Genomic DNA, 27,129 nt, shown 5'->3' with positions numbered 1-27,129 from the left:
TACCACAGAAATATCGCGATGCCGCATAAAACGTACGCTGGATGCTCGGCAGATATCAGCAGGAAGTCTGATACCCTGGCTGGAATTGTGACAAGTGGGTTGAAGAGTACTGGTAAAGGCATACTTATGATGCATTGGATCTCGAGATCCATTCGAGTGGATGGGACGAGAGATGAAATCGGGGCGTACACTGAAGTTTCCGTCTCGAGAACACGACAGAAGAGTTCGAGAGCAAATTGGAGAGACCCTGTGGAAAGCGGTCGAAAGATATTATCGCGGGAAGAAGAGATCTTGAGACGCGACTGGGAAGGTGCAAGACAAGAGTATGAATACTGAAGGAATAAGATGCAGAACCCCGAAACTTGACAGATATTTGCAAAAAAAGACATGAAATTTAGATTATTGAGTAACCGGATCCCTAATCATAATCGTGAAAGACTCCTGTCCCTTTCCTCCGAACTGTGTCCGGTCCAGGATGAACTCATCAACTGGGTGGAACCCTGCCTTAAGATAAAGCGGCTGTCCCTCCCCAGTAGCCTCCAGGTACAGACGACGACCCGCGGCATCTGCTTTCGAAGTGCCCCATTTGAGCATGGTAGACCCAATTCCACGGCCTTGATAGCCCGGTAAAGTGGCCAGAAGGTCAAGCACTAATTTGGTGAGCTTTTGATATGATGTTGAACGATGGTCACTCACTCATATCGTCATCCGTGGCATGTTTCTTGCGAGATTTCTGTAACAGCCCGCGGAACTCGGTATAAAGAGCTTCATTCATGGGCTGTGGACAAAAGCGGGTTGGGTCTTGAGCGAACACCTGTGCTTGCCCACTCAGAGCTGGTTGGCTAACTGAGTCCACTGTCGCTGGAATCAACCAGCGAGCGTAGGAAACAACTTCTCCGCTGGTAGGATCGGTGATTTTGAGAACATGCATCTGCGGGTCTGCCAGGTGCTTCATGGCATAGATCGCTTTATAATTCTGTAGCTCCGCTTCGGTAGCTTCTGGGAAAACACTGTTGAGCAATCCTCTGCCTTGGAAGCTCTCGACGTTGATCCGAGCGAGGGCAGAGCCATCTGCCTCGGTGGCATATTCAATTTGGTACGCCATGGATTTCCCAAAAACACTCGTCCAGCTAATAGTCTCAAGGGGTAGAACACTCGCGGGGAATCAAGTTGTGAAGAAACCCCAGGACACTGGAACACGGAGTAAGAGCGGAGTTGACTCACATCGGGGTCTAGGAGCGGTTTAGCCCCCACGCTAGTCCACCCTTCACAATTTCAAAGAGGATATTCAGACACCGATAGTTAGTCTCCAGAAATACCGAAAATGACACTCATGGTGAAAGAAAATAATTCTAACAGCGGATCATAGACCTATGAATCTCATGTGGGATATGCCAATCTTGAGATTAGCACCTACACTTACCCGCCCTGCATGACTACCCTTTATTTACCATTCTCATAAAGTCTACCTGAACTAGATCCTAGCCACTTGTCGCGACTCTCTATGGTACTCCGTCTCTATCTCCACATTCCCAATTCATTTGAAATGGCAGTCTGAAGTAGGCCGCAGCTGATCACCATTGCCAGGCTCCATTCTCATCCCAGCATTAGCTCCACCCCGGCATTAGCAGCAAATAATCTCCGTTTGAAATTATAAGTGAAGTTCGGAAAATTAAAGTCCGAGTTGAACGTGAAAGTGAAAAGAAGCGAGGCTCTTACTACCTCGCGCCTGGCCGGATTTAAGCACGGAGATAAATGTCGTTGACACCACGGCAGGGAATCTTAAAATCTTTATAAAATCATCCCAATGACTTTGCACAAACATTACCATTGTTCACTTGATTCATGCGAACTCTACCATGACCAAGATTCTCGTTGTCTTCGGTGCCACTGGGCAGCAAGGTGGCTCTGTGATTGACGCGGTTCTAAACGACTCCGAGCTCTCCAAAGAATATTCTCTGCGCGCAATCACCCGAGATATTAAACGACCATCAGCCCAAAGCCTACAGAGTCGGGGCGTAGAAGTTGTCGAGGCTGATGTGGATGATCCCGATTCGCTTTCTTCAGCTTTAGCACAAGCCCATACCGTTTTCATCGTGACTATCTCCATCTACGATGAGAATCTCAAGGCCCGTGAGCTTCGCCAGACAAAAGATGTAGCCGATGCAGCAGTTGCAGCAGGGGCCCAATACCTCATTTACAGCTCGTGTGTGGCAGCTGAGAGACTTTGGGGGATTCCAGTCACCGCATTTGACTCCAAGGCAGATTCTGGTTCGTTGAGAACTGAAATTGTATTTGGAAGCTTATTAATTATTCTTTAGAGGCTTATATCCGCACTCTGCCTATCAAGAGTGCATTCTTCAGCCCGGGCATGTTCATGCAGAACTATCTCACGAATCAGCGCCCGCAGCCGATACCTGGAAAGGAAGGCGACGAGATCACCTATGCGATTGCCAACTTCATTTCCCCGGATGCGCCTATCCCATTGATTGATACAGTCAAGGATAGCGGCAAGTATGTTGGGACTATTCTTGCCAACCCTGATAGGTATGCCGGAAACACGTTCTTCGCTGCGACCGCCTTTTATAGCTATCGCGAAGCTGCCGAGATTATCACACGTATCACCGGAAAGAGAACGGTCTATCTGCAGATTCCCCTTGAACAATGGATCAGTTACCTCCCTCCTGGATATGATAAAGCCATGTCGGAAATGATGCGGTGGGTCGAAAGCCCGGGATATTTTGGTCCACAAAGCAATGAGGAAGTCAAGTGGACGGTACAGCAGGTCAAAGACAAACTGAGCACTTTTGAGGAATTTGTGGAGAGTTATGCTACCGACATGTTCTAGCAGCAGAAATCTTTGATGCGAAACCAGTATCTGGCTTAGAAAGAGCTATGTTTAGCCTTAATGATCGAGTCAAAAGACTGAAAACGGTCATTAAAATAAAAAAGAACATTGTGCATCGTCAACGGCGCTTACGAATCGTAAGCCTAGGATATATCCCTAACATTACTGCACACAGTCTGCTTGAGATTTCATTTCAGATGGCTGCATTACAGCGCAGCCAACATGCCGGGTTGATTGATGATCCTGTGGGTTGCTCTGCAAGGGACTATATGCGGGGACTGAGATGGGGTTCATCAATTTGATGCAGATGGTCCACGTTACAAGCTCAAATTCTCCACTTTTCTCTTCGGGGCGAGTCCGATAAGTTGGTGCCACACTAAGTAGGTATCGAATACATAACCCGAGGAATCGAACCACTTGAGACTCTATTCATATGTGCGACATGAGAAAGGAACAGCAGTAGAGAATATGAGATCAACGCCATCTCATACATGGATGGTCGAGGTCATTGCCGAAGTTGGCTCTATAGCTCAAGAGGAGCGGCGCAACTCCGAGAATCAGGCGATAAGAAGCCCATCGTTCACCTCACCTTGGATTGATTACCCGAGACCTACCCCGCCTGCTTGGGGTTCGCAGTCTCGTTTTTAAATCGAGCTAAAAGAAAATTCCGTGAAACCCCCGAGTCCAAATTTGCCAAGTTAGTGCAGAGGTTACACCGCTCGTCCATGATCAGCTGAATTCACACGTCAATAGCAATGAGTTCTACACCTCGAAACATGGCTGATGCAACTTCAGCTTTTATCGTTCATGACGAGCGTTTTCGCAAGCTCATAGATAACCCAACTTTGGAAGTGCTAGTTGAGTAAGCAGCCAATCCATGTCGCTCCAAAGCCCAGGCTGTGTTGACCCGAAGTCACCAGAAACGAGACATACCCATTTGCTCACGAGGCTGGCGTTTTCATCGAGTCTACTAATGAGCTGTTTGTCACGAGCGCGCGCATCAAAGATCCTGGTTCACAGGGACAGCGAGTTCAGATTTCGAAAGTGATATTGGGAGATGCAACCACTTCGGCTAAACAAGAGGAAATTGATTCTTCTCGGGTCACGATGGGCAATGGTGGTGTCAACTACGGCGACGATGGAATTCTGTTTTGTGCCCAGGGGTCGCTCGATGTCCCAAGTGGCTTGTACGAGATGAAAGTGCGCCCCCCATACAATGTGCACGCGGTCGTGACAAGCTTCTACGGCCGACAATTCAATTCCGTCAATGATGTGGTTATCCATAGTGACGGATCTATCTGGTTTACGGATCCCGCATACGGATTTGAACAAGGCTTTCGACCGCGTCCGCAGCTACCCAGCCAGGTTTATCGCTACGATCCCGTGAGCTCGGGAATTCGAGCTATGTCCGATGGGTTTGGTCACCCAAATGGGATTTGCTTTTCGCCAGATGAAAAGACTCTATATGTGACCGACACAGACCGCATCCACGGGGCAGGAGTTTTTGATGATGCCAAGGCTTCAACAATGTAGGTACTGTTCAGGCTGGCGATGTGGAAAGCGTAGTAGACATGCTGATACTGAACTTAAGATACGCATTTGACCTGAATACTCGTCATGGAGAGCCATGTCTTGAGAACAGGAGACTCTTTGCTATGGCAGATTCTGGAATCCCAGATGGAATCAAGTGCGACCTCTATGGTAACGTGTACAGCGGATGTGGAGATGGACTGAATGTCTGGAGCCCAGGTGGCACTTTGATCGGTAGAATTCTGGTCCCAGAAGGTGTGGCAAATTTTTGTTTCGGACGACTTGGTGAAATTTTTATTCTCAACGAAAACAAGATCTGGAGAGCCCGACTAGCTAGTCATGTCAAGGGGGCGCTTTTGCGAATTTAATAGGGACACAATGAGGGACGTGCAATGGTCGATACTCGGTGTTGAAAGAAATATGCTGATAAGTGTGTGACGGAGACAAAATACCAAGAGCTATTCATCAGATCTGCTCAAGAAAATGTGGGCAAAAAGGAACTCTTTCAAGACACAATTGAAACCACATATGCATTGAAAACGGTGAACTTGGGTTAAAGCGTTTTACCTTTCAAATATCATTGATTAGATGGGACTGTATCGCGTCAGTGATTATCCAAGTCGATCTCCGAGCTCCGAGAAATCGCTTCCACTCATCTCGGCAAAATTCGAATTTGACGAGTCAATTCTGGAGAAGTGAGATAAGACAGAGCTGACATGCTGAATCGCGTAAGACCCGAAATCCATTTTTGTCCAATGAGCTGCTGCTGCTGCTGCTGCTACATAAATCTTGTTTCTCCGTTTTAGGATATGCGTACGTGATGTTTCAGCGCGGTAGTACTAACACTAATAGTGGACGCGGCCCAATTATTAAACATTCCGGTAGCTCCATCTCGAATGGTCATTTGCTTGATACAAGGGAGCTGGGGCTGGAGCTATAATAGTATAATTAGTTGTGTTAAGGACTTAAACCTCATTTGATTCAAGATGCTACTGTTGTTTCGTGACGTAGTCTAGCGCCATGCGAATGCGATGGCGAGAGTTGGTACGAGCGCTTCTGGGATGACCAGTCAAAGAAAGAGGGTGAACAGGGTTGTCCCTGAATGATTGTTACTCGGCACAAAGCCATCAGAGACAATTTATGTAGGGATGCTGGGTGGTTGATGGCCAAACTCAAATAATGCGACCTACGTAGCTCGACACTATTAAAGACTCCTTGATCCCGTACGTTGTACGTTCATTCATATTCAAGCACAGTATACCAAGATGAAGCCTCTCGGGATCTTATTCCAATTTACTCTACTATTTTCTAGTTGTCTGAATGGCACAACAGCAATGTTAATGGCGGATCCTCTCAAAGTTTCTGGTAAAACATATGACTATGTTATTACCGGCGGAGGACTCACAGGTCTCACAACGGCTGCACGCCTGACATCCGACGCAAGAATAACCGTTTTGGTGATCGAGAGCGGTTTCTATCAGTCTAGTCGAGGCCCAATCGTGGAAGATCTGAATTCATTCGGTGAAGCTTTTGGGACCACTCTCGATCACGCCTTCCAGACTGTATCCTTAGATATCAATGGGCGTCCATTGACTTTTCACTCTGGAAATGGCCTCGGTGGCTCAACTCTAATAAACGGAGCAACATATACAAGTCCTTCCAAGGTCCAGATCGACTCGTGGGAGTCTCATTTAGGCAATGGAGGATGGAACTTTGATAATATTTCTTCCTATATTCGCAGGAACGAAAAGGCCCGTCCCCCTACCCCGGAACAAATCGAAGCCGGCCATTCATACAAACCTGAGTGTCACGGAACACACGGTGATCTGCATGTCGGCCCTCGTGGAGGCCGGCTTTCCCCGATAATAAAAAGGCTGATGGGAGTAGTTAAGAAAGGCGGTGCGCCGATACGTCGCGATCTATCGTGCGGAAACCCGGTGGGGCTCAGTGTCACTCTCTACTCACTTCAACAGCTTTTGAAAGCTGACACAAGGACAGAAAGGAGTCTCAATGTTTCTAAATACGATGCATGCCAACGGGACTCGTTCTGATACTGCTCGAGAGTATCTACTGCCTCATATGACCCGCCCAAATTTGTCGGTGCTTGTCGGGCAGAAAGTTGGTAAAGTGTTGATCAATCAAAAGGTCAGAATTCCATCCGCAAGGGGTGTAGAGTTTGGAACCGATGGGCAAAGATTCGAGGTATATGCAAAGCATGAAGTCATCTTAGCAGCGGGTGCCCTTATGAGTCCTCTTATTCTCGAGTACTCTGGAGTTGGACTCAAAACAGTTCTCGAAGCCGCCGGAGTTCCCCAGATTGTCGATCTACCTGTTGGACTCAATCTCCAAGATCAAACTACTACTACCATGATGGCACAGACCAAGGACGAAGGTCAAGGTCAAGCTGCTTACTTTGCAACACTGGATGATCTGTTCAGTACACAAGACATTGAGACAGCCCGTGAACTCTTGAGTTCTCAACTGAATCAATGGGCGGATGATGCTATTGCCGAAGGAGGATTCTCCAAACAAAATGCCCTGAAAAGTCAACTGGAGCTTTATCGTCATTGGATTCTGGATAAGAAAGTCGCATATGCTGAGCTCTTTATGGATGTGCGCCCCTTAACAGTTGGATTCAGCATCTGGGTACTTTTACCGTTCACCCGAGGCAAAAGTATGTATAACCATATCTGTCAATCTTCATACAAACCTTTCTGATGGGCTTCACGGGTACACTTCTGAGTCTCTCTCGCAGTTCACATCACTCACAAGGACCCGTTCCTGTGGAAATATGCCCTAGACCCACGGTACCTGGAAAATGATTTGGATAGGTTGTCTCAAGCCGCAGCAACTCGACTGGCCCGGAATCTGCTCGATGCCATGCATCCATTGGTCTTGAAAGAAACATTCCCAGGCTCGGTTGTGCCGGACAACGCAACAACAGATGACTGGATATCATATGTGGCTCAGAACTTTCAGCCAAACTTTCATGCCATTGGAACATGCTCAATGATGGCAAAAGAACTGGGAGGCGTTGTGGACCCTTCTGGCAAAGTTTATGGGGTACCAGCTCTTCGAGTGGTTGATGCTTCGATTATCCCAACCCAGGTCTCTGCGCATACCTCTGCCTTACTCTATGGCGTTGCGCAAAAACTATCAGATCTGATTCTCGCTGATTATCACCGAAAGTTAAACTCCATAAATTAGGTAGAAGTTGATCCACAGTATATCTAGGTTGTTTTGGGATACACATAGTGGCAGCATACCGTTGCATTTTCTTTATAAAGTACTTCAGTTCTATATGCCAGTCCTGGAGAGCAATTGCCGCGCCGATTGCCCGAGTGCTATCCAACTAGACTGACATGTCATTTATATTCTGTAGCAACGTGCTCGTCTGAGGTCGAGCGGGAATGTCCAGACAGGGCCAATTGGAGTTCATCGAGCTAGAATGAATAGATTGGGTCGAAAGTTGGCGCTAGGACACGAGAGCGAGTAAAATTTCCGGTGGTGCTGTCTGTAGATGGTTGAGCGAGAAGCTGCAAGCAGTATGATGTTTGTAAATCGAGACAATTTGCGTTGATAGGGAGATTCACGCATGCGTCTTTCATACTGCCGGGTCCAGTACTGAATATTATTCTTTCGCAATGAAAGCGGCTCTTAGCTCCCAGCATCGGCTGCATGTGAATGACTCGACTGTATTTTTTCCTTCGTCTTCTCCAATTTATCATGCATGGAGTGCATTTTCCGTTTGGTCTTAGTGTAGCCCTCGATTCCAGCAAGGACAGCATATGAATAGGTGATAGAAACATGAGATAAGTCCACACCCCGTTCTTGAAGAGAACGGTGAAAGGCACGGAAGTTAGCCAGATGGGGCCGGTAATGGCCGCTAGAAATGTTAGATTCCGGCCGGTTTAAGGTGAAAATTGCAATCGGAGCCATACCTCAAAGGAGCTAGACTGCGTAGTTGGCCAGACTTAATTTTGAGAAGCCCAGCCGCCGCGATGCGCCCTCCACGTAAGAAGGAGGAATGTTGGAAAGCCCCAGGCTCTTTGATCCCTACATAGATACGAAAAGATGTATCGGCGACCTTTCAAGAGAGGTTAGACAGGTAGGAGGGCGGGCTTGGTTCAAGGACTGACAAATATCCACATGTTTTTTTTCACGGACAGGCTTCCCGCAAAACGATCGTAGATTGCCACTGGGTTGACATTTGAGAACCTCTTGGCGGAATTTCTCAGTTCGTTGTCTTCTTCCGTGGCAGGCATGGGGTCTTCATTGCTTTCATCGCCAGCATGCCCCTGCAAAGGCGACGATTGTGAGGAGGTCGACTCAGGGTCAGATGGTTTTTCGCCAAGATTCGAGTTTGCCTCAAAACAAGGCGTGTCGTCACCCTTGGGAACTATGCCATGAATGCTGTCCCTAAACTTGGCATCATTAGTTTCTACCAGCTCGCCGCTCTTCGCCCATCGAAACAAGCCATCCTGGCCTATGCTAACCAGGTAATTCAACCTCTCGGTGGCAGTGAGGTATCTTATCTGTTGTCTCTCGAGTCGCTCGCGTGATACGTTTGGAACCTCGACGTCTCTTCCTTCGCCGTGATCCAGCCAGTAAAAGAAGTTTTGGCTGCAGGGAGATTCCTTCCAAAGAATATGGTAGGCGCGCAGATTGGAGCCATGACGGTGCTTCGAATCTACCATCTCCAAGAAATATTCGAGATCCATTTGCTTGGGGCTTGTCACGCGACTGGCCTCGGAGTCTGCATCATCATCGCCGCTGGCTTGCATAGCGACGCTGACAGCCCGGTTCCAGTTTTGGCGAGCTGGGCTGGGGCTTTCCTCGATAGAGTGAGCCTTGAATCCTTCGGAAGGACCTTGTAGATGGTTCTTGGGCTGTGGAGTAAGCTATAGAAAGAGGAGCAAGAACAACGATCAGTACTCGCACTGAGAGAGTATAGCGGGGTCTTTACCTCGCGTCGGGAGGCAGCCAGATCGAGCCCCCTGAGCTCTCTTCGAGTTCTATACCCCCGATATATTCTCTGTCACCACGGTCAAGTCAGAGCCTATCGTCAAATCGATGCGCTCTCTCATCTCGTACCTGGATCGTGCTAGCAGCGCGCTCTGAATCCAAACAAGCAGTGACGTCATTTGAATCCCGTAGAGCCATGTCGCGCGAGCGTTGCTCCTCAGACTGAAGGGTTGTCATTGTTGCGAGAGAGACACTTAGTAGGAAGCGAAAGCCACGTATCAACCACCATTTGAAGGATAAGGTCCCAAGGTGTATAGCTATAGGTATGTACATGGACTATGGATCAGTGTCCGATTTCCAAGTTTCGACGGGGGAGCCTCAGGTGTCATTCTGGCCTTGTTTCTGCGGCTCTCAACCCTTCGACTTGCGACTTGCGACCTTCGGCCTTGAGTACCCTGGGGGAATTGTATATCGTTCTCGGATCCTATTATATCAAACTTGTTCCTTTCTCATCCCTCCTTCTTCCTCCCTCCTTCTTCCCTTCGCCATGAATCTCGACAACTACCTAATTGCGTTCTCAAACATGAGCTATCAACCTCTCTAAAAGGTTCGATTCGCGAGCACGCCACCTGATAAAGTTCTTTCCCTTCATGTCCCCCAACTTGCAATTGCAATCGTCAGTTGGAGAAGCGCCCGCAGTGTGGATTTAATTGCCCGATACAGATTAATCCCTGTTTGATTGCCCCGCAACGGCAACGGACCGTAGATGCGCCTCGCGCTTTCACGCGCTTCTCGGGCCTGTACCCGACTCCGGTCAGATCACGGATGCTCCGTCCGTGGACCGTTCCCCTCATGCGGAGAGACGTGTTGCGGTCCTGTATTATATATACCCTAATTTGGCTTCTACTTTTTAATCAGTTTAAATCTACTTGATCTAGCTGTTCAGTTCACAGAATATCAATCATGCCTTCCATCCACCCTCTCATCGACAAGGGCCTCATCAAAGGGGACCCCAATTTCCCCGGAGGTCGTTTGCTTTGCCGCTGTTCCTCCAACCAGGTCATCGTTGGTCTCAAAAGCAACGTTGCCCATAACCACGCCTGTGGCTGCAGCAAGTGTTGGAAGCCTGAGGGAGCTCTCTTCTCCGTTGTGGGTGTGGTACCCAGGGAAAACCTCACGGTCGAGAAAAACGAGTCGAAGCTCAAGATAGTCGATCCTACTGCCGTCATTTTAAGACATGCTTGCCGTGAATGTGGCGTACACATGTTCGGTCGTATTGAAACGGCGCATGCTTTCCATGGTCTTGATTTTGTCCACTCGGAGCTTTCCGATCAATCTGGATGGCAGGAGCCCCAGTTTGCAGGCTTCGTCTCTTCAATCATTGAGCAAGGATTTGATCCCAAGGTAGGTTCGGGCTGCTCTCTATATCTTTCTCTGCTAACTCGTTTGCCAGGGTATGGATGAGGTTCGATCGAAGTTCAAGTCCGCCGGTCTGGAGACATACGACGCCCTATCCCCACCCCTGATGGATCTTCTCGCCACTTTCGCCGCACAGAAGGCGGGTGTGAAATTCTCCAACTTGTAGGCATGTTACATAACAAAGATAAAATGAGTGTCCAGTGTGGGCATGTATATATCTTAGAGTTCTGCTCTAGGGGGTTCTCTTTGACTCCCGCGGAAATAAATGATTGTTCATGAATCCTTACAGCTTTTGTCAATCTTCACTATATGGTATCTCTCAGGTGTCCTTAAGAATGAGCAATGACTATATGACTATTCAATGTCGGGAGCGAATCTTCCATAATTATATATAATTATCTCTTATCCTCGGTAGGAAGATCGTATGCTTATTACGTCGGCAAATGATGAGACCGATGATTACGGGCGTCACTCAGATCACAGCTCGGAGAGTGATCTAAATGAGATGCGTCTTACCACCCGCACAAACGTTCAATTCATCGCAAGCTTGACTCTGTACTTAGATAGGTATCTTTCAATCGTATTTGTAGATGGTTTTTTTTTCTGGACGTAAATTTTGGAAATCTTGCTTTAAATATTTACTTCCAACTACTTATCATTAATATTGGAATAATCGAGTTTCCCTAGTGGCCACTGTCGGCACCCATGGTATCCTCTAGTTGGAAGGTTTCTTCGGGGTTACCCCGAGGGATGAACGGCCGCGATAGAGCCTGTTCCTCATCATTCAGCCTAGCAAACCCTTCTATACTTGAAGATTCAGACTTGTTCCAAGGCTCATCACAGGTAACGGATCGCAGAGGTGGGTAGTAACGGCGATAGGAGAACCAGCCCACGAGCATACCCAGAAGTCCACCGCAAGTCACATCCCACACGTCATGCCTGTAGTCATCTAGACGTGAGATAGCAACCATAAGCGCACACAGCAGGGGAAAGAGCCCCAGAAGGCACCGGCTGAGGTCCGTCCTCGGGCGGAAAACATGCATCTGGCCGCAGATGAAGCTTTGGGTAGAAGTCAGCAACTTCTCTCAGTATATGGTGGAGCGATACCTACAGTGAGAAATAGCCAAGGCCGGCAAATGAGAAGCTACTGTGTCCACTGGGGAAGCTGCGCCAGCCTTCTTGTAGAATTTGTTGGTTGGACTCGGTGCAGACAGTCCATGCGACCAGCACATTGGCTGACGTGCCCCGGGCGGGTTTGCAACGTGATAATAGGTCTGGACGAGGTCTCCCCACTGCATTCTTGATCAAATCCGTGAGGAAAGATGTCAACATCAGAGCGACCAATAGCCCGAGCACCGTGACTTGCGTCTTTTGTACCCCGGGACGCAACATGGCGGACCAAACGAGGATAATGCTGAAGGGTATCACACCGGCAATTATGATTGACCATACTATAGATAGGATGAGTATATATCGAGCGGGGGTGGCTTGGAAGAGTCGTACCAACAGGAACTCGCTCATGGACGGCGAATGGGTACATGATGGCCTTGTTGTCGAGGGAAAACATGCGGTGGAAGGGGTCCATAAATTGGATCTGCGCAAGGTAAAGAGTGAAATGTTAGCATATGAAGCTCGTTATGAGACAATAATTCCCAACTGACCAGGACCCAGCCCAATGCCAGGAACCCCAACGCGATGTAGTCGGCCGCATAAGAGCGCTGGCCAAAGCGAGCCAGGGCCCCCGCGAGGCCAACCCGGTGAAGGACCGGGAGGGGCCCATTGCCCGAGCTTTGGGACATTCTGTGATGCTACCCAGAGCAAAAGCAAATGAATATCCCGCCTTGCACAGGAGAAACCCAAGTGAAGGGAGAGTCGCGAGGTTCGGAAAGTAACAGAGCCCGAAGCACAGACCCACACCTTCCGCGGCAACTTTCAACACGCACCTTGCAACTTGCAACTTGCAACTTGCAACTTGCACTTTTACACCACCTCGGCAACCTCCCCCGTTTACAGTAGAGCGGTCTTCGCTTCTCCAACTTGGCCGACCTGGAATTATGACGGACGCGAGCCAGCAGCCAGCAGTCCCCACGGCCTTTGCGCCTCCGCCGCCTTTGTGGAAACACTTTACGCGCGAGAACCTAGACGAGCTAGAGAAGATCAAGAACGAGGCATCCAAGGGCGAGGATGGACGCATCAATCGCAACAAGCAATGGTCGTCTTCTGAATTGCGCGCCCTAGATGTGCCCCCAGAGCTGCGCTTCCTGGTGCCGCCGGAGATTCCCACCGGGCAATACTCTGTCTTCGGCGAGCTACAAAGCGTAAGTGGGAGCTATGAGTGGTTCTTCTGGAACCTTGACTGACTCTCTTTGGTACAGCTTTCAACGACATTACCATCTTTGAAAGAGCAGGGTATCGAACAGCTATACCCGGAGCCAGAGACCGATACCTCACACGACCCTTCTAAGCCCTCCCCGCTCAACCACGCCTACTACCTACTGAAGATCAGCAAATCCCTTCTTCTCAACTTTCTAGAGTTTGTTGGAGTCCTTTCGGTGTCTCCCGAGCAATTCGAGTCCAAAGTAGAAGACATGCGCAATTTGTTCATCAACGCCCATCACCTTCTTAATCTCTACCGACCCCATCAAGCCCGAGAATCGCTCATTATGATGATGGAGGAACAATTACACCGCACCAAGGACGAGATTGAGCAAATGGATAAAGTCAAGGCGGATATCGAGAGTGTCTTGGATCAGCTGGAGGCCGAGGGTCGCCAAGTGGGCTCGGTTGAACAGCTAGATCATGCTAGCGACTCGAAGGAGGCGGCTCGACGCACTATTGAAGACCGCCGGCTGGTCTGGGATCTTCTGGACCAAGAAAAGTGAAGAGAATATGGCCATCCTTCAATACCTTTTACCCACCATCGCTCAATCACGTCTATTTGACGTATGAGACATCTCACTGCTCGTCGACTGACAAACTGAAAAGTTGCGTATGGCAAATCACAGTCAATCATCCTCATGCGTTGGTGTCTTATACTTCGAGCTTTTCTATTGCTCATTCACGCCCCGCAGAATGCCCCACAGTGCCGAGCTTCGATCTTTCAACATCACCGCATCTGCCTTGCGCAAGTGGTGCATACCTACGAATGTGGACATGGACTGAGGCCCCCAGCAAGAGTGGCATGGTCTGCAGATTTGGTACGCAGAAGTTTCCACGCTGAAGGGAATTACGGGGCCTGTGGGCTTGCTAGACCCGAAATCTGCAAATTGGGTTGGCTAGCAATGTAAACTAGCACATACAGTATACCCTGTGGAACTCCTGCCGAGCGACTCAGCTCAACTAGTAATCGCATACGGAGCATGTCTAGTTATAGAAAGATACAATGCACGCTTTGAACAAAATATGACTTGTTATAAAAAAGAAAGACACCCACGAGCTCTCTTCATCTCCCCATTAAGGGATCCCCAGATGTCGATCGCCTTCAGAGATACTGTGTTGTTACAGTGGAGGTTCTCATTATATTGTCCCAGTCTCAACCATGTGTATGTACTCAGCCCTAACGCCCTTTGTTGCTTAATCACAACCTTTCCCACGCCTCTTCTGACTCCTTTGGTAACTCGATGATAACACAAAATGATCTATAACGCAAAAAAAAAAAAAAGAAAAAAGAGTATTACTAAGACAGAAGCGAGCTGCGGCTCTGCTCAAGCCACGCCTTGTCGATAGCGGCTTCCGCGAGCCGCTTCAGCTCCACCACGAAGTCAGCCACCAGCTTGAAGTGGACTACTTCATTATCGGGCAGCTTTCGCGAGAATACGCGGTCCATCATGCGCGTTGCCATCTTCAGGCTACCCAAATCATCGCGTGAGCGGGGATCTAGTGGGTTCTGGAGGATGCTGCAGAAGATAGAGAGCAGTGCAGACATGGGGTAGAAGATCAGAGTCCTAGACGGATGTTAACTGAGAACCAACAGACCACTCGGGGTCTTTGAAACATACCAGAAGACACCGTCAACCAGAACGTGTTCTGCCGCTTCCAAATAGCAAAGGGTCGAGCGGCTGGCTTCAACGGAAAGTGCTAGACTTGAACTGACCCCGTCCATCATGCCACTTCCTTCCTGCCATGCTTTGCATCGACTGCTCGCCTGGTGAATGATGCTCATGCATAGATAGTAGTTGAGACGTAACATGACCGAGTGCATGCTAATATTAGGATCGGATGCCTCGGGTGAGAAAGACATTGTGGGACGCCAATGAGGCGGAAGTGATAGTCGCCACGCTTCCAACTCATCATCCAGTTCACGGATCGACTTGAGAAGATCGGCGTCGGACTTTTTCATGGCGCTGACGGAATACAAGGCACTGTGCGCCCTCGACTTGATAATACTGAGACGCAAATCGAAGGGAAATACCGGCTGATCGAAGTGCACATCTTCATTTTCGACATCATGGTGAGCTTGATCCACATAACCCGGTGGAAGAGTCAAGTCGCAATTTTCATCAGCAATAGTAGGTGGTTGTCCGGTACGAAGCGGCACATCTTTGTCGAGGGTGTAGCAAATCCAGAAAAGATTGCGCAGCAACTGATGCTTTTTCTTGCCGCGCTCACCGGTGCTCATTCGAACGTCCATCAAATTTGCACCCAGCATGAAGAGCAGACGTGCTGCAATCGAAGCAAAGTAGTTCGTCGCTCGCATGTTTCCACATGATAATTCATACACAGTCTACAATGTAAGCCAAACGATAAAACGATCGAGTGATGTTCTTCAAGACAAAACTTACTAGCATAGTCACTGCCTGTGCTCCTTCCAAGGACGCCGGTTCCTGCAAGATTTGAGAAAGTAGGAATTCGGCTCGGGTAGCCATGGCATCATGGTCTACTAAGGTGGCTGTGTAGGCATCGAGCTGAATTTGTACTGGCGGAAGGCGCGCAGTAAAGGCAAGAAATGCGATGATACAAGCTCGAGTGCTGGCTTGCCCAAGCTGAAAGTTATTCGGTGGTTGTTGATAAGCCGAGATTATGGTCTCTTCGAACAGTTCAGGATCAATGACGGGGAACAGCCTCATCATCAGTAGAGAATTCTTGTAAGCATCCAGGTAGAGACGAAGAATTCGTTGGTCTGGCAGCTTGAACGAGTCATGACTTTGCAGCTCTAATAGGAAATTGTTCGTGGCCTGGCCACGTTCTTTCTCCCATGGTGCTCGGGTTGGGCTAAGCTTGTTGCTGGCGATGGTCTGCCCGGTGCGAGCCTGAATCCATTCTTGGCCTTCTGGGAGCAGGAATGGTATTCCAGTGAGTACACTGATGCCACCTAGCTCTCGGCCGGCGAAATGAACACCCACTGAAGCTGATATTAGGGGCTGGACGGCACTGCTGTTGCTGGGTGAATTGCTCGCGGTTGTATTACCATCTGCGATCTGCGACAGATCTGGCGGTACTGTTCCAGTTAGTTGAATCATTAGATTCCTTCACTAGAGCAAAGAAATATACCAGATCCGGCATCTCGCATCAGATTCCCCGCCAAAAGCTGCTCGATACGACTGATCCGCTCCGAAAGCTTCGAGGCCTTGGGCCGACTACTTCTGATCTTAGTGGACACGAAGAAGTCAATCTCGCAAGAGACGAGCCACAAGGCTTACCTATCATCATCATCATCATCACCAGTCTTTCGCTTGCGCTGTACCACTCGATCGAAAGTACAAGCAAAGTTATGGTGGCTACACCAGTTACATGACGGAAGAGCCGCGTCGCATTTAATCTGGTCTGTCAGTACATCCATGGCTATATGAGGAGGCCTACATACCTTGCGCCGGTAGCATGAATCGCAAGCACGCGCCGTGCGCTTTCGTGGTTCGTCGCTCGGATGCATGGCGAGTGAAGAGATTCGGCGATGATCTTCTCGGCTCGTCGTGGATGCGCTGAGTAAGCGGATGTGGCCACTTTGGTCACTCTTTCAAGGACTCAACCGGTCATTCGGACGCAATTGTTGCATTTGAGATTTGCTTGAATTGATCTACTGAGCCATGGCTTTTGTTAAACTGTCAAAAAGGGAGTTATCCGTTGAAATAAATTGCATTGTTCAGGCAAGCAGGGCATGCCGGGATATATGGGAGATAGTCAAGTACGGACAGCGAGAGAAATACAGTACAGATGTAGAAAGGGCAAAAAAGCAAAGAGCATCCCAGATCGTCCAGTTTCAGGCATGCGACATTCTCTTCCCGGCTGCCTCAAATCATCCACTCCTGTCAACTTCACCGAGTGTACCGGTCTCGGGGCGTCCGCAGTTCACATCACCGTGCAAATGCAGCAGTCACATTCTTCGTCGCCGCAATCGCAGCCAAAGCAAGGTTTCGACACCGTCTTGATAGGCTTTTTGATCGAGCTGCCCGAGCTGGAAGGGAGCGTCCAGTCAACAGGGGTGGAGGGGGATGATGAAGCGGCCATGGTACAACTAAGACTTAGGCACGAACTAAGTCAGCAACCTTGGAAAGCAGGACAAGGTGAAGGACGGTGATCCCTAAAAGAGAGTCAGCAATGATGGGCAAGGCATCGGACAGACCCAGATCTGACCTTGAGAGAAATAGCCCTGAAGCAGGTAGGGGTGGCCCAAGTGAAAGGAGCGGATGGCTGTTCGGTTTCTTTTTTCTTTTTTCTTTTTTCTTTTTTCTTTTCCCAGACGATTTTCCCAGGCAGCCGTTTATTTCGTGCCGACGGAACCAGTAACAAGTCCGACAAGCAACCAAGTGTCACTCACTCATCATCTCGCATCTCACATGTCGCATCTCATTCACCTCTACCCGAACCCCGCCACCCACGTCACAGGGTCTTGCCCCCATCTTTGTATAAATCCCATTTTCAGTAGACGCAGGCCCCTGCTCCTAGCTGCTTGGCATCATCAGCAACTAGGCGTTCATGTTGATTTCTTTGCCGCGTTTCAGGCGTCGCAAGGAACGACAGGCTATCACCGCCCACTCAGATGGCTGTTTACTTCTAAGAATCTATCATTATGGAAGATCAAAAGACAAAGAAAGTCTACTATGAATAATCAAGATCGTTCAGTCAACGGGTATAAACAAGAAACAAATCATTTCAGATGTTTGAATATGTACAACATCAACTTTTTTTCATCACTCATCACGGGAATTACCGCTTGAGACAGGGTATCGTCTAGTCATCTCGTGGGGTTCCAAAAGTCATCCGTCTATACCATTACACGTAGTCCAGCCAGGGGGTCATCAAATTCCGGTAGGAGCATGTTTACAGCTGCTCGACCCAGGGGGCGGCGCCCGCCTGCATCTGGTTCAGCCACTTGACAAGCTCAATCAGCTCGGCACGGCGCTCGTCCTCCAGCTGGTCCTCGTCACCAGTCAGAACAGCCTGGAAGACGGGGAGGAGCTGAGGGGTGAGGCTGCGAATGGTCTCATCCTCCCACTTGTACAGCTGGCAGATCATGCGGTATAGGGGCTCGTTCTCCTCGAAGTCGTTCTTGAGGGGCAGAATGCCAACCAGGACGGGAAGGACATCCTTGATGGGAACGCTCTCGCGGCTGCGAAGGATCATGCGACTGACACAGCCAGTGGCGTTGTCCTGCAGACGAGAGACGTTCATCGAGAGGCAAGTCTCCAGACGGGTGAGAATGGTGGGGTACTCCTTGACGACCTCGTCGGAGGTGGAGTGCTCAACCAAGCGGCCGACAGCGTAGGCAGCGTTGGAACGGGTCTGGGGGTCCTCGTCATTCAAGCGGTGCAGGAGCAGCTTGAGGAAAGTAGAGGTGAAGGGAGTCACGGCGGCACCCATGCCGTTGATGCACTCAGCAAGGACACCCACGGCGGTGGCGCGCTCCAGAGACTCGGTGCTGCTGGCGTAGCGGAGGATGGTCTTCTCGAACACCTTCCACAGCTCAGCAAAGCTCTGGCCCAAAGCGGCAGCCATACCGGAGACAACATCGAGACCGGTGTCAACAACGACCCAGTCGAACTCAGAGGTCTCTTCGCCGGCCTCGAAAGCCTCCTCCTCGGGGCCAAACTCAATCTGGCAAGGGTGCTGCTTAGTGATGATGTCGGTGATCATCTGAATCACGTTGTGAAGCACGGTCTCGTCAGCAATGAGAGCCGGGCCGCAGAAGCGGAGGTTCTCAGCCATGTTGCGGTTGATGTCCGCGACGGTAGCACTAGTATCCATCAGTCAGTATGCAAGTTGACAACGATAGATCGTAAATATTGCAGAGAATAACAATGGGAGTCAGGAGTAGACTTCGCCGTTTACATCAAGCACGACTTTGCGTGTCAAAGTGAGCTGGGTTAAGCGGATAGGATCATCATGTAAAAGCCCGAAAAAGAAAAAAAGAAAACAAAAAAAAAAAAAAAAGAAAACGTACCGATCATCTTCCTCAGTCCACATCTTAACGGTGGCAGTCATGAGGATTTCGCCGAACTTCTTGACCTCCTTAGCCGGCTCAACCTGCAGAGGCAGACCAGGCTGCCACTTGGGCATCTGGTTGCTCTCCTCAGCAATGGCGAAGAGCATAGCGTAAGAGCGGTGCAAGGTGCTGATAGTGCTCTTGCGAACACCCTCATAGGGGTGCTCAGCAAGGGGCATGACCATCTCAATGGTCTTCTCGAAGTAGGGCAGGAAAGAGTTGCGGGTGTGAGTAACCAGGTCGCCGATAACCTCAACGGCGATCTCCTTCTCAAGGGACAGAGGGGTGGTGGCAGTAATATCATCCCAAGCATCATCGTCATCCTCGGCGTCAATGTCCTCAATATCACCCTCAAGGTCATCATCATCGTCAGCACTGGCAACCTTGACCTTGCGGCCGGCGACGGTCACTTCCTGGCCAACAAGATCCTTGGCAGCCTCGCCAAGCTCAACCTCGAGGTCAGTCTCATCCTGCTCAATGCAGTCGAACAGGCCCTTGGTAACACCATCGAGGAAGGGCGAGAAGTGCTCGGAGTAGACCTTGGCCATGGCGCCCCAGAAGATGTAGGTGCTTTCCTTGAGACGAGAGTGGCCGAGGTGGAGGGCCTCCTCGGTGGCGCGCATGAGGGGCTCGACGTAAGGCTGGTAGCGCTCGGGGCCGGCGGCAGCAGCCATCTCGCCCATAGCATCGGTGACACTGGCACGGAGATCGAGCTCCTCCTCGGAGTCCTTGACAGTAGCAAATTCCTGGAGCAGGTGCATGGTCTCATCGAAGAAAGAGAGGAAAGAGTCACCAGCAGAGGAAGCAAGCGAACCAAGGGCGCCGGCAGCAAGAGACTTGATCTTGAAGTCGGGATGCTTGAACAAGTTGTGCAGGATGGGAACGAGCTCGGCCTGGTAGGGGGCAACGTCCTTCTCATCCAGACCATCGACGACAGCATCGATGGCGCTGATACCAGCCTTCATAATGTCCATGGTGGGGCCATCCTCTTCGCCCTTGTACTCCTGCATGGAGCTGGCAAGGTTCTTGAACAAGAGAGGCATCAGGCGCTCATGCTCAGCGCTGAGGTCCTCGGCCAAATCGTCGGCCAGACGGGCAACAGCGTGCAGGGACGCCTGGCGAACCTTGGACTCGGGGTCGGCAAGGAGCTGGAGAACCATGGGGAAGATCTCCTGCATCTGGGTGCTGATGAAGTCGGGAGCACCCTCAACGCACATGCCGAGGGCCATGATACCGGCACGGCGGTAGTTGGGGTTGGTGTTGTTGAAGTACTGACCCAGAGTCTGGAGCAGAGGCACAACAACCTGGCTGGGAGGCAAGCTCTGGGAGAGCATGTCAAGGAGACCAAGAGCAGAGCGGGGAGGAGTGATATCGTCGTCAATGGGAGAGTCATCCAGCTCGGTGACAATGTGGAGGGCAGTGCGGGTGAGCTGCTCACCGAGGCGCATAGCCTGGATCTTCAACTTGCGGTACTGAACGCACTGCATGAGGAAGCTGATGGCCTGGGTACGGGTGTCGTCATCGGCCTCAGTGTTGGCAGAGAGCTCGTTCATGAAGATCACGAGGTCCTTCAGGTGAATAGTGAGCAGGGCAGGATCGCAGCCGAGCAGGGTCTGGAAGACCTCGAAGGCCTGCATGACGCGGTCCTCTTCACCCTGGTCAATGGCGTCCTTAAGAACGGCAACCATCGAGGGCACGAGCTCCTGGAAGGCCTTGACGGGGGCCTCGTCCTCATCGGAGTCGAGGACCATGGCAAGCTTGCTCAGAGCCAAGAGAGTGTTGATGCGAACCTCAGCACTCTCGGGGTCCCGGATGGTCTTGCCGAAGAGGTTGAAAAGATCCTGGAACTTCTCCTCGAAGCCCTCACCCAGGGTCTCCAGAATGGTGAAGAGGATGTAGAGGGCCACGGCACGCTCGTCGTGGTTGGCACTCTCGCCGGCGCGCAGCAAGAGGTTGGGCAGGTCCGGCCACTCGCCATCGTTCAAATCAATCTTGGCCACGGCCGAGATGATCCGAGCGACGGAGTGACGAACAAGAGATGAACTCTCGCCCATGGTGGATCGGAGCAGCTGATCCCGGACCTGGGGCTTCTGATCGGCGCCCACCTTCAGCCAGTGCTTCTGAACAAGTCCGCGAGCCTCAACGGCGGCCAGCTGACGAAGGTTGGGATCCTCATGGCCAGTGGCGATTTGGATGAGGAGAACGAGGGACTCCGGCTTGCTGTAGTACTCTTTCTGGAGGATTCCGGTGGCCTCCTTCACATTTCCTTGGGTTGCTTGAGGGAGTATTAGCGTAAGTTGAGGAGGTCAAGTGGGGAGAGAAAATCTTACGATCAAGAATAATGGCAAGCTGAGCCAGGAATCGTTGAGAGTCCATCCTGGAGGATAGATATGAGCTTGTGTCAACACAAGCCCGGGTATCACAAACAAAAAAGAAAAAGAAAGGGGGATGAAAGAAGGTAGAAAGTGGGAGGGGTGTGGAAAGAGAAAAGAAGAAAAAAAATCAGGGCGGGGCGGTCCGGTCGAATTGGGTTTAGGCCGAAGACAACGCGTGCCGTAAAATTCGACCTCCACCTCACTGTTTGGGCAGAAGCTTGGGTCGTGTTGACTAGTCCAATTAAATGGGGTCAAATGGTTTGGTTAGCCTGACACGGCTTCACGGAATTTTCCTATCCTCGTGTAACCGTGGTGGGATGGGTCGTGTATAGGTGGGATTGAACTGCTGCAGACCCATCTCCCGCCTTTTTCTGGGACGGCTTCTGACCTCGGAGAGCCCTAGTAGGGTTTATTCTTGGAAGTGTTTAACACACATCATTGAGCCAGTTTCTAAATTCATTTTGGAAGGTCTCCTAGAACATATTGAACTGGCATTTTGCATACGAAAATTTTGTTCTAGTGGGGCTATTCACGCCCGCAGTCCATAGTTCCTACGCTAGGCTACAAGCGGTTCAGTAGGTATGCTACGACGCTAGAAGGTGTCAAAACGTTCCAGAATGAAGCTTTTGTTTTGAACATCCTGTCCTTGACTCCTAGCTTGCTCTTAAACTCCAATGAATCTCCTAACGTGTATTCGTGACTCTACCAAAATCAAAACAATGGTCCAAAGGTCCTGACCGATCCATTATCCATTTGAATAGCAGCCACCGGCCGGATATGCAGACAGAGGGCGGAAGTTCATAATAAATCATTTAAGCAAATGTTCAAAAGGCTTAGAATTCTTCGGAGTCGTAGTCATCATCGACCAGCAATGAGCGGTAACCCCGCGAGGCAAGATTGGCTTCTAGACCACCATCAGAGGCTGGGTCAAGGTATCCTAGTACCAGTTAGTTAAGAAGCAATGAAAAACGATGGAACTGATGGGAACGATGGAAACACACCTCCTCCGCCAAAGTAGCTGAGAGCCACAGGCAGGAAAATAAGGGCGTGTATAGCGGCAAACACAACCAGTGCAAGCCACACACGGAAGTAGTAGATCTCGAAGATCTTGCTGCGAGTGAATGCCAGAACACATACACCTAGCAGCTTAGTGATGGTAATGCCACTAAAGACACTCCCGCCGACGTTGACCAGTGCCGTCCAAGCACGAGCGTCTTTGCCCCGGAACTTGACAGGAGCCTTCTCCATCAACGTGCGCGACGGGAACATGAAAGCCCGGGCAATATGGGCGCAGAATTCCACCGAAATACCAACGCAAATGACCAAGTTAACGAGCGATACGGCATTCAGAGAGACACCGGCAATAGCCATAGTTCCGATTATATCAACGACTGTCATCACGACAGTCGTCGTGACCACTGCGCCCGTAGCGACGGAGCCCAAAATGGCAGAAGTCAGGACGAATATGATGGCAACAGCCGATCCCAGTAGAGTGCCAGTGAGTTGCACAATGGAGACATACTGGTCGAAGAAGATGTAGAACTTCGAGTATGGGAATATGTCGACATTGTGCTCGCGAGAAAGGCCATCAGCAATCCGACGTGCCGCAATATAGGACTGGATGAAGTCTTCTTGAGTTCGCAGCGGGGTGTGACTAGTTCGGAAATGACTGGCATTGATAGTGGTGCGTTGCTTATCAATAACCACGGCGTTGCTATAGGGTGCTTTGCCACCAAGGGGGCAAGATGCATCAGTGGGCGCATCGATCCACTTTTCTGCGTAATGGATGAACTCGGACCCGGTAGGCATTCCATGAAGAGTGAGGTTCCACGGAGGGACACGGTCCTCGAAGCACAACTTGCCATCTTCTTGGCAACAATCTGACTGGGGGTTCAACCAGTAGAAGAAGTCATCGATCCAGCTGGCAGCGGATCCAGAGAGGTAAGAAACGTTTGGACGCTTGGATTCTTGTTCCAAAACAAATGGCAGCGAATATTCCTCGCAGGTTGTGAATCTTCCACAAAGCTGTTGTTGATGTTTTCTTTCCGTCATATTAACATTGCGGGTCACGAAATAGACGGGAGGACCGGTGCGGAAGTAGTCGCTAAGGTCATCGAAATAGTTGATCAGGTACGAATCACTAGGAAGCGCAATTCGCTGGTCTAGACCGAGAGCGACCTCTGGGATGAAGGCCAAGCCGGCGGTCAGAAGACCTAGGAAGATAATCACAACCGCTGCCTTTACCCGACGATCCAGGATGAAGGGGGCATATACCCGGCGTATGAAAGTTTGCAAAGAGCTCTCGGCCTCGTGGTCATCGTAAATCTGCTCATCAGGCAGGCCGAACGAGTTCGCCTTTCGAACGGTAAGACAGGGGAAACAGTCCGCGCGAAGACTCTGTACTCTCCTCTGATTTAGGGCAAGCACCGAGATGAACATGGTCATCTGCAGAATGGCATTAATGAGCACGGCTCCGGCTGCGTACGCCGCGAAGTTTTTGACGGCAGGCATGCCGACAAAGGCACCCAAGGCAAATGCCACCGTCTCTGTCAGAGCAGACAGGAACACGCTAGGACCGATTCTGCCGACAGCACGAGCAACTCGCTCATCGATCTCTTCGTTGGGGTGGCTGAAATTGACCCGCTCGAACTCATGGACGATAAGGAAAATGTTGTCCACGCCCACTGCCAGGACCAAGAATGGGATGACCTCTGCAATGATCAAGGTTACCTTGACACCCGCAGCTGAGAACAATCCCACTGAAGCAGAGACAGACATCAGCACGATTACAATACCTGCGATTCCCAAAGAAAATTTGGATTGCACGAGAGCATTGGCAGGGTTGGTCAGAAGGGACTTCCAGGTCACTGTGACTGATCCCAGGGCGAGAGAAGCATAGATGAACATGATCACGTAGCTGATGACCACAATCTTTGCATCGGTATTGGTTGATTTGTTCAGCTCTTGCTCCAAGCTGATCTCGGCATTGAAAGAAACGCGGAGGCCACGCGCAGTGGCTTCCTCCTGAACTCTGTCAAAGATTTCCCGGAAAGCATTCTCCCAATCGATAGCCTTCGCTTCTCCTTCAGTCCCCTGTTCGAAATTGTTCACCACCCAAGTCACAACCAACGCCTTGGCATCCAGAACGTCCCCAGTTTCATCATATCCACCTAGGATCATCTCGGGCTTCAGGGGTTGTTGGAAATCGGGGAGACAGCTCACATCACCGGGGGACTCGGTGCAGTGCCGTAAACGATCTTTCCATGTATCGGGGTCGAGATTGGAGATAGAGCCACCAAAGTAGCCTGACAATGACTGTACGACACAGGCATCTCCCGTTGGCTTGAAACAAACGTCTTCCAAATTGAGACCCATATCCAGGGATAGCACTCGACGCACTCGGGATTCAACACTAAACCACCATGTGAGGGTTTGGTAATCCAGAACTGGACCAGTCTCGTTCACCAAGAAGGCTTGCTCTGCGCGGAAGAATGGTCCAAAATTCTCATCAAAGAAGATCTTTTCTTGCGCGGCCGCAGATGAGGGGCTCACCCAAAGCCGAACTGGGTCTGTTTCAACGGTGAATCGCAGCCAGCCTAAGCTTAGCAATATCACCGCAATGAAGCTGGAAGTAATTGTGATGGCAGGGAAGCGTGCACAAGCACCACCAATGCGATGGAAAATCGCCGAAAGTAGGGAGTTGGGCTTGTATACTCCCTGTGGCTGTTCCATGTAGCCCCCGCGATGCACGACCTCTCCTTCATCCTCATCATCGCTTGGCGTTGGGTCCTGAAGAAGGCGTACCCGCTCTGGTTTGCGAAATCTTCGTTCCTTGAATGTGACATAGCTAGCAAGTCCCATAACCAGTAGCAAAAAAGCAGAATATATGATGATGACTGCAAAAGAGAGACATGGCAACAGTCCCACGTGGCATGCTTCCTGTGAGTACACAGCAGGCAACTCAGGGCAAACTTCAGGACAGTCGACACAAGAGCAGCGGAAGGACTTGTCAGGGTCATTGCAGGCCTTAGGCGTAATTGACAAAGCCTTCATGCCATTGGGATCAGATCCACTAGGCTCGGTGAGGTAGTTGATCTGGAACGGACTGCCCAGGAACTTCTTATCACCCAGGAATTTCAAGAAATGCGGATAGTCCTTCGCCCCTCCACCGATAAAATCAATCGCCTTGCCACCGGAAGCGCCATTTTTGACGTTCTTGCAGCTATCATAGAAGCCGCCTTGGTATTCCTCTGACCAAAGATTATCAACCTCTGTGACCAGCGTTTTTCCGGCACTAGTTTCTTCGGTGTCTGTGACATTGACAAAGAGCGACTGATCAGGAGAGCAAGTAAAAGTACAGAAAATGTTGAAAAAGTTATCTCGGCAAGCAGGGCAAGAAGCAATGATGCCTTCTGCAAGGTGCACGTTCTTTGCAAGTGCATCGATCTACAAGGAGAGACCAGTCAGTACTGATTTCACAAGGATAGTATCCACGGATCCAAAAGCTGGGACTATGCTCACCTGTTCCTCGCGGCAACAGACCGGTCCCTCCTCCCACTTAGGGCCACAGAGATTAACCAGCTTCTGCCGCACCGAATCTTCCGGTTGGTGTGCTACATCATTATCGGGGCAGGGCAGTTCCCCGCCAAAGATAGACTGCTTTCCACAATGACCACGGAACGAACAGCGACCCTCTTCGTGTATCTTGGTGTGGCCTTGCGCGCCGACCAGCGCAGGTTGCAAAGCAAGGGCGCCCAACCCAACCAGCGTAGAGACCCAAGTCAGCTGCCGCATGTTGTTGGGAGAGCTAGATCTCAGACTCTATGTTGCTGTGGTATCAGAATATTTCGCGTCGCGGCTGTCACGGTCTTTTCGAGATCGATGACCATGCAACGAGTGGAGACGGTCGCGACGCCGAGCTCGGGGGCGGGGGCAAGGAGGAAGGGCGTGGGCGGACTCCCGGATAGGACGTCAGGAATGCAATACGAAGCACGACTCCGTGTTGATGGGTAACGATGGTTGAATATAGAACAGCAACAGCTAACAAGGAACCTTGGGAGGTGCCTTGGTGAGTAGCATGACGTGAAGAGCGGAGGCAGAGAAACAGAGCTAGAACTTGAAATGGAGTTAACTGGGCGGGTACCTCCGGCCCCGCACAACACTTCCAACTTCGGCTCCAGGGACTTGTCGTGTAGGAGCTTTTTCTAGATCCTTTAAACTTGTACACGGCTGTCTTGCATGGCAAGTTATGAGACCGGGTACTAGAAACATCCGTCCAGATGGGTATAGGTGTGTACATGTCATTGTGTGGTGAGATGAGTGATCATGCACTATATCTCTCTGTATACTATGCTTGTTTCCGCAGATACCTTGATAGCCTCCACATGCACAATGATACTCTCCATCAATGCCCAGTGAGCAGTGCTTATTTCCATGGAGAGACAACTTGGCGCTCACCTAGATATAGTCGATTATTAGGATGTTCGGACTTAAGATGCATCTATAAGCGAGGATTATTAGTGTCGCTCTCGTCCGCTATAATGGTACGTATAGATAGGGTATTATATGCGCGA

At 50.3% G+C, this 27,129-nt stretch overlaps 11 protein-coding genes across 11 annotated transcripts; 5 read left to right on the top strand and 6 right to left on the bottom strand.

The window, feature by feature from the left end:
* Positions 1-399: 399 nt before the first annotated feature.
* Positions 400-1,105, bottom strand: N7443_005259 (GNAT family N-acetyltransferase; the record flags this gene model as incomplete). The annotated part of the gene is made up of 2 exons (XM_056885315.1): positions 400-650; positions 697-1,105. The coding sequence occupies 2 exons, from the start codon at positions 1,103-1,105 to the stop codon at positions 400-402; spliced, it is 660 nt and encodes a 219-aa protein (XP_056743593.1).
* Positions 1,106-1,859: 754 nt separating this feature from the next.
* Positions 1,860-2,848, top strand: N7443_005258 (NmrA/HSCARG family protein; the record flags this gene model as incomplete). Its single annotated transcript, XM_056885314.1, has 2 exons — positions 1,860-2,271; positions 2,322-2,848. The coding sequence occupies 2 exons, from the start codon at positions 1,860-1,862 to the stop codon at positions 2,846-2,848; spliced, it is 939 nt and encodes a 312-aa protein (XP_056743592.1).
* Positions 2,849-3,603: 755 nt separating this feature from the next.
* Positions 3,604-4,746, top strand: N7443_005257 (SMP-30/gluconolactonase/LRE family protein; the record flags this gene model as incomplete). Its single annotated transcript, XM_056885313.1, has 3 exons — positions 3,604-3,710; positions 3,769-4,377; positions 4,440-4,746. 3 exons carry the CDS (start codon positions 3,604-3,606, stop codon positions 4,744-4,746), a joined length of 1,023 nt encoding a protein of 340 aa, XP_056743591.1.
* A 966-nt stretch (positions 4,747-5,712) lies between these two features.
* On the top strand, positions 5,713-7,585 carry N7443_005256 (GMC family oxidoreductase; the record flags this gene model as incomplete). Its single annotated transcript, XM_056885312.1, has 3 exons — positions 5,713-6,315; positions 6,377-7,052; positions 7,134-7,585. The coding sequence occupies 3 exons, from the start codon at positions 5,713-5,715 to the stop codon at positions 7,583-7,585; spliced, it is 1,731 nt and encodes a 576-aa protein (XP_056743590.1).
* Positions 7,586-8,035: 450 nt separating this feature from the next.
* On the bottom strand, positions 8,036-9,580 carry N7443_005255 (IQ calmodulin-binding motif protein; the record flags this gene model as incomplete). Its single annotated transcript, XM_056885311.1, has 4 exons — positions 8,036-8,264; positions 8,320-8,465; positions 8,518-9,279; positions 9,473-9,580. The coding sequence occupies 4 exons, from the start codon at positions 9,578-9,580 to the stop codon at positions 8,036-8,038; spliced, it is 1,245 nt and encodes a 414-aa protein (XP_056743589.1).
* Positions 9,581-10,306: 726 nt separating this feature from the next.
* N7443_005254 (S-(hydroxymethyl)glutathione synthase) lies at positions 10,307-10,928 on the top strand (the record flags this gene model as incomplete). Its single annotated transcript, XM_056885310.1, has 2 exons — positions 10,307-10,747; positions 10,797-10,928. 2 exons carry the CDS (start codon positions 10,307-10,309, stop codon positions 10,926-10,928), a joined length of 573 nt encoding a protein of 190 aa, XP_056743588.1.
* Positions 10,929-11,445: 517 nt separating this feature from the next.
* Positions 11,446-12,561, bottom strand: N7443_005253 (phosphatase PAP2 family protein; the record flags this gene model as incomplete). The annotated part of the gene is made up of 4 exons (XM_056885309.1): positions 11,446-11,821; positions 11,874-12,213; positions 12,266-12,356; positions 12,424-12,561. The coding sequence occupies 4 exons, from the start codon at positions 12,559-12,561 to the stop codon at positions 11,446-11,448; spliced, it is 945 nt and encodes a 314-aa protein (XP_056743587.1).
* Positions 12,562-12,816: 255 nt separating this feature from the next.
* Positions 12,817-13,644, top strand: med7 (mediator complex subunit MED7; the record flags this gene model as incomplete). Its single annotated transcript, XM_056885308.1, has 2 exons — positions 12,817-13,080; positions 13,138-13,644. The coding sequence occupies 2 exons, from the start codon at positions 12,817-12,819 to the stop codon at positions 13,642-13,644; spliced, it is 771 nt and encodes a 256-aa protein (XP_056743586.1).
* A 794-nt stretch (positions 13,645-14,438) lies between these two features.
* N7443_005251 (putative C6 transcription factor) lies at positions 14,439-16,631 on the bottom strand (the record flags this gene model as incomplete). The annotated part of the gene is made up of 6 exons (XM_056885307.1): positions 14,439-14,706; positions 14,761-15,485; positions 15,544-16,199; positions 16,253-16,338; positions 16,402-16,439; positions 16,566-16,631. 6 exons carry the CDS (start codon positions 16,629-16,631, stop codon positions 14,439-14,441), a joined length of 1,839 nt encoding a protein of 612 aa, XP_056743585.1.
* Positions 16,632-18,019: 1,388 nt separating this feature from the next.
* On the bottom strand, positions 18,020-21,557 carry N7443_005250 (putative importin beta-4 subunit; the record flags this gene model as incomplete). Its single annotated transcript, XM_056885306.1, has 3 exons — positions 18,020-18,932; positions 19,140-21,456; positions 21,512-21,557. The coding sequence occupies 3 exons, from the start codon at positions 21,555-21,557 to the stop codon at positions 18,020-18,022; spliced, it is 3,276 nt and encodes a 1,091-aa protein (XP_056743584.1).
* Positions 21,558-22,389: 832 nt separating this feature from the next.
* ncr1 (sphingolipid transporter NCR1) lies at positions 22,390-26,350 on the bottom strand (the record flags this gene model as incomplete). The annotated part of the gene is made up of 3 exons (XM_056885305.1): positions 22,390-22,493; positions 22,558-26,002; positions 26,078-26,350. 3 exons carry the CDS (start codon positions 26,348-26,350, stop codon positions 22,390-22,392), a joined length of 3,822 nt encoding a protein of 1,273 aa, XP_056743583.1.
* Between the last annotated feature and the right edge of the window lie 779 nt (positions 26,351-27,129).

This window comes from Penicillium atrosanguineum, assembly GCF_028827265.1.
Source record: "Penicillium atrosanguineum strain IBT 20685 chromosome Unknown utg000003l_segment0_segment0, whole genome shotgun sequence".
Lineage (NCBI taxonomy): Eukaryota > Fungi > Ascomycota > Eurotiomycetes > Eurotiales > Aspergillaceae > Penicillium > Penicillium atrosanguineum.
Note: the sequence above shows the minus strand (reverse complement) of the source record. Positions and strands in the feature narration are given on the sequence as shown.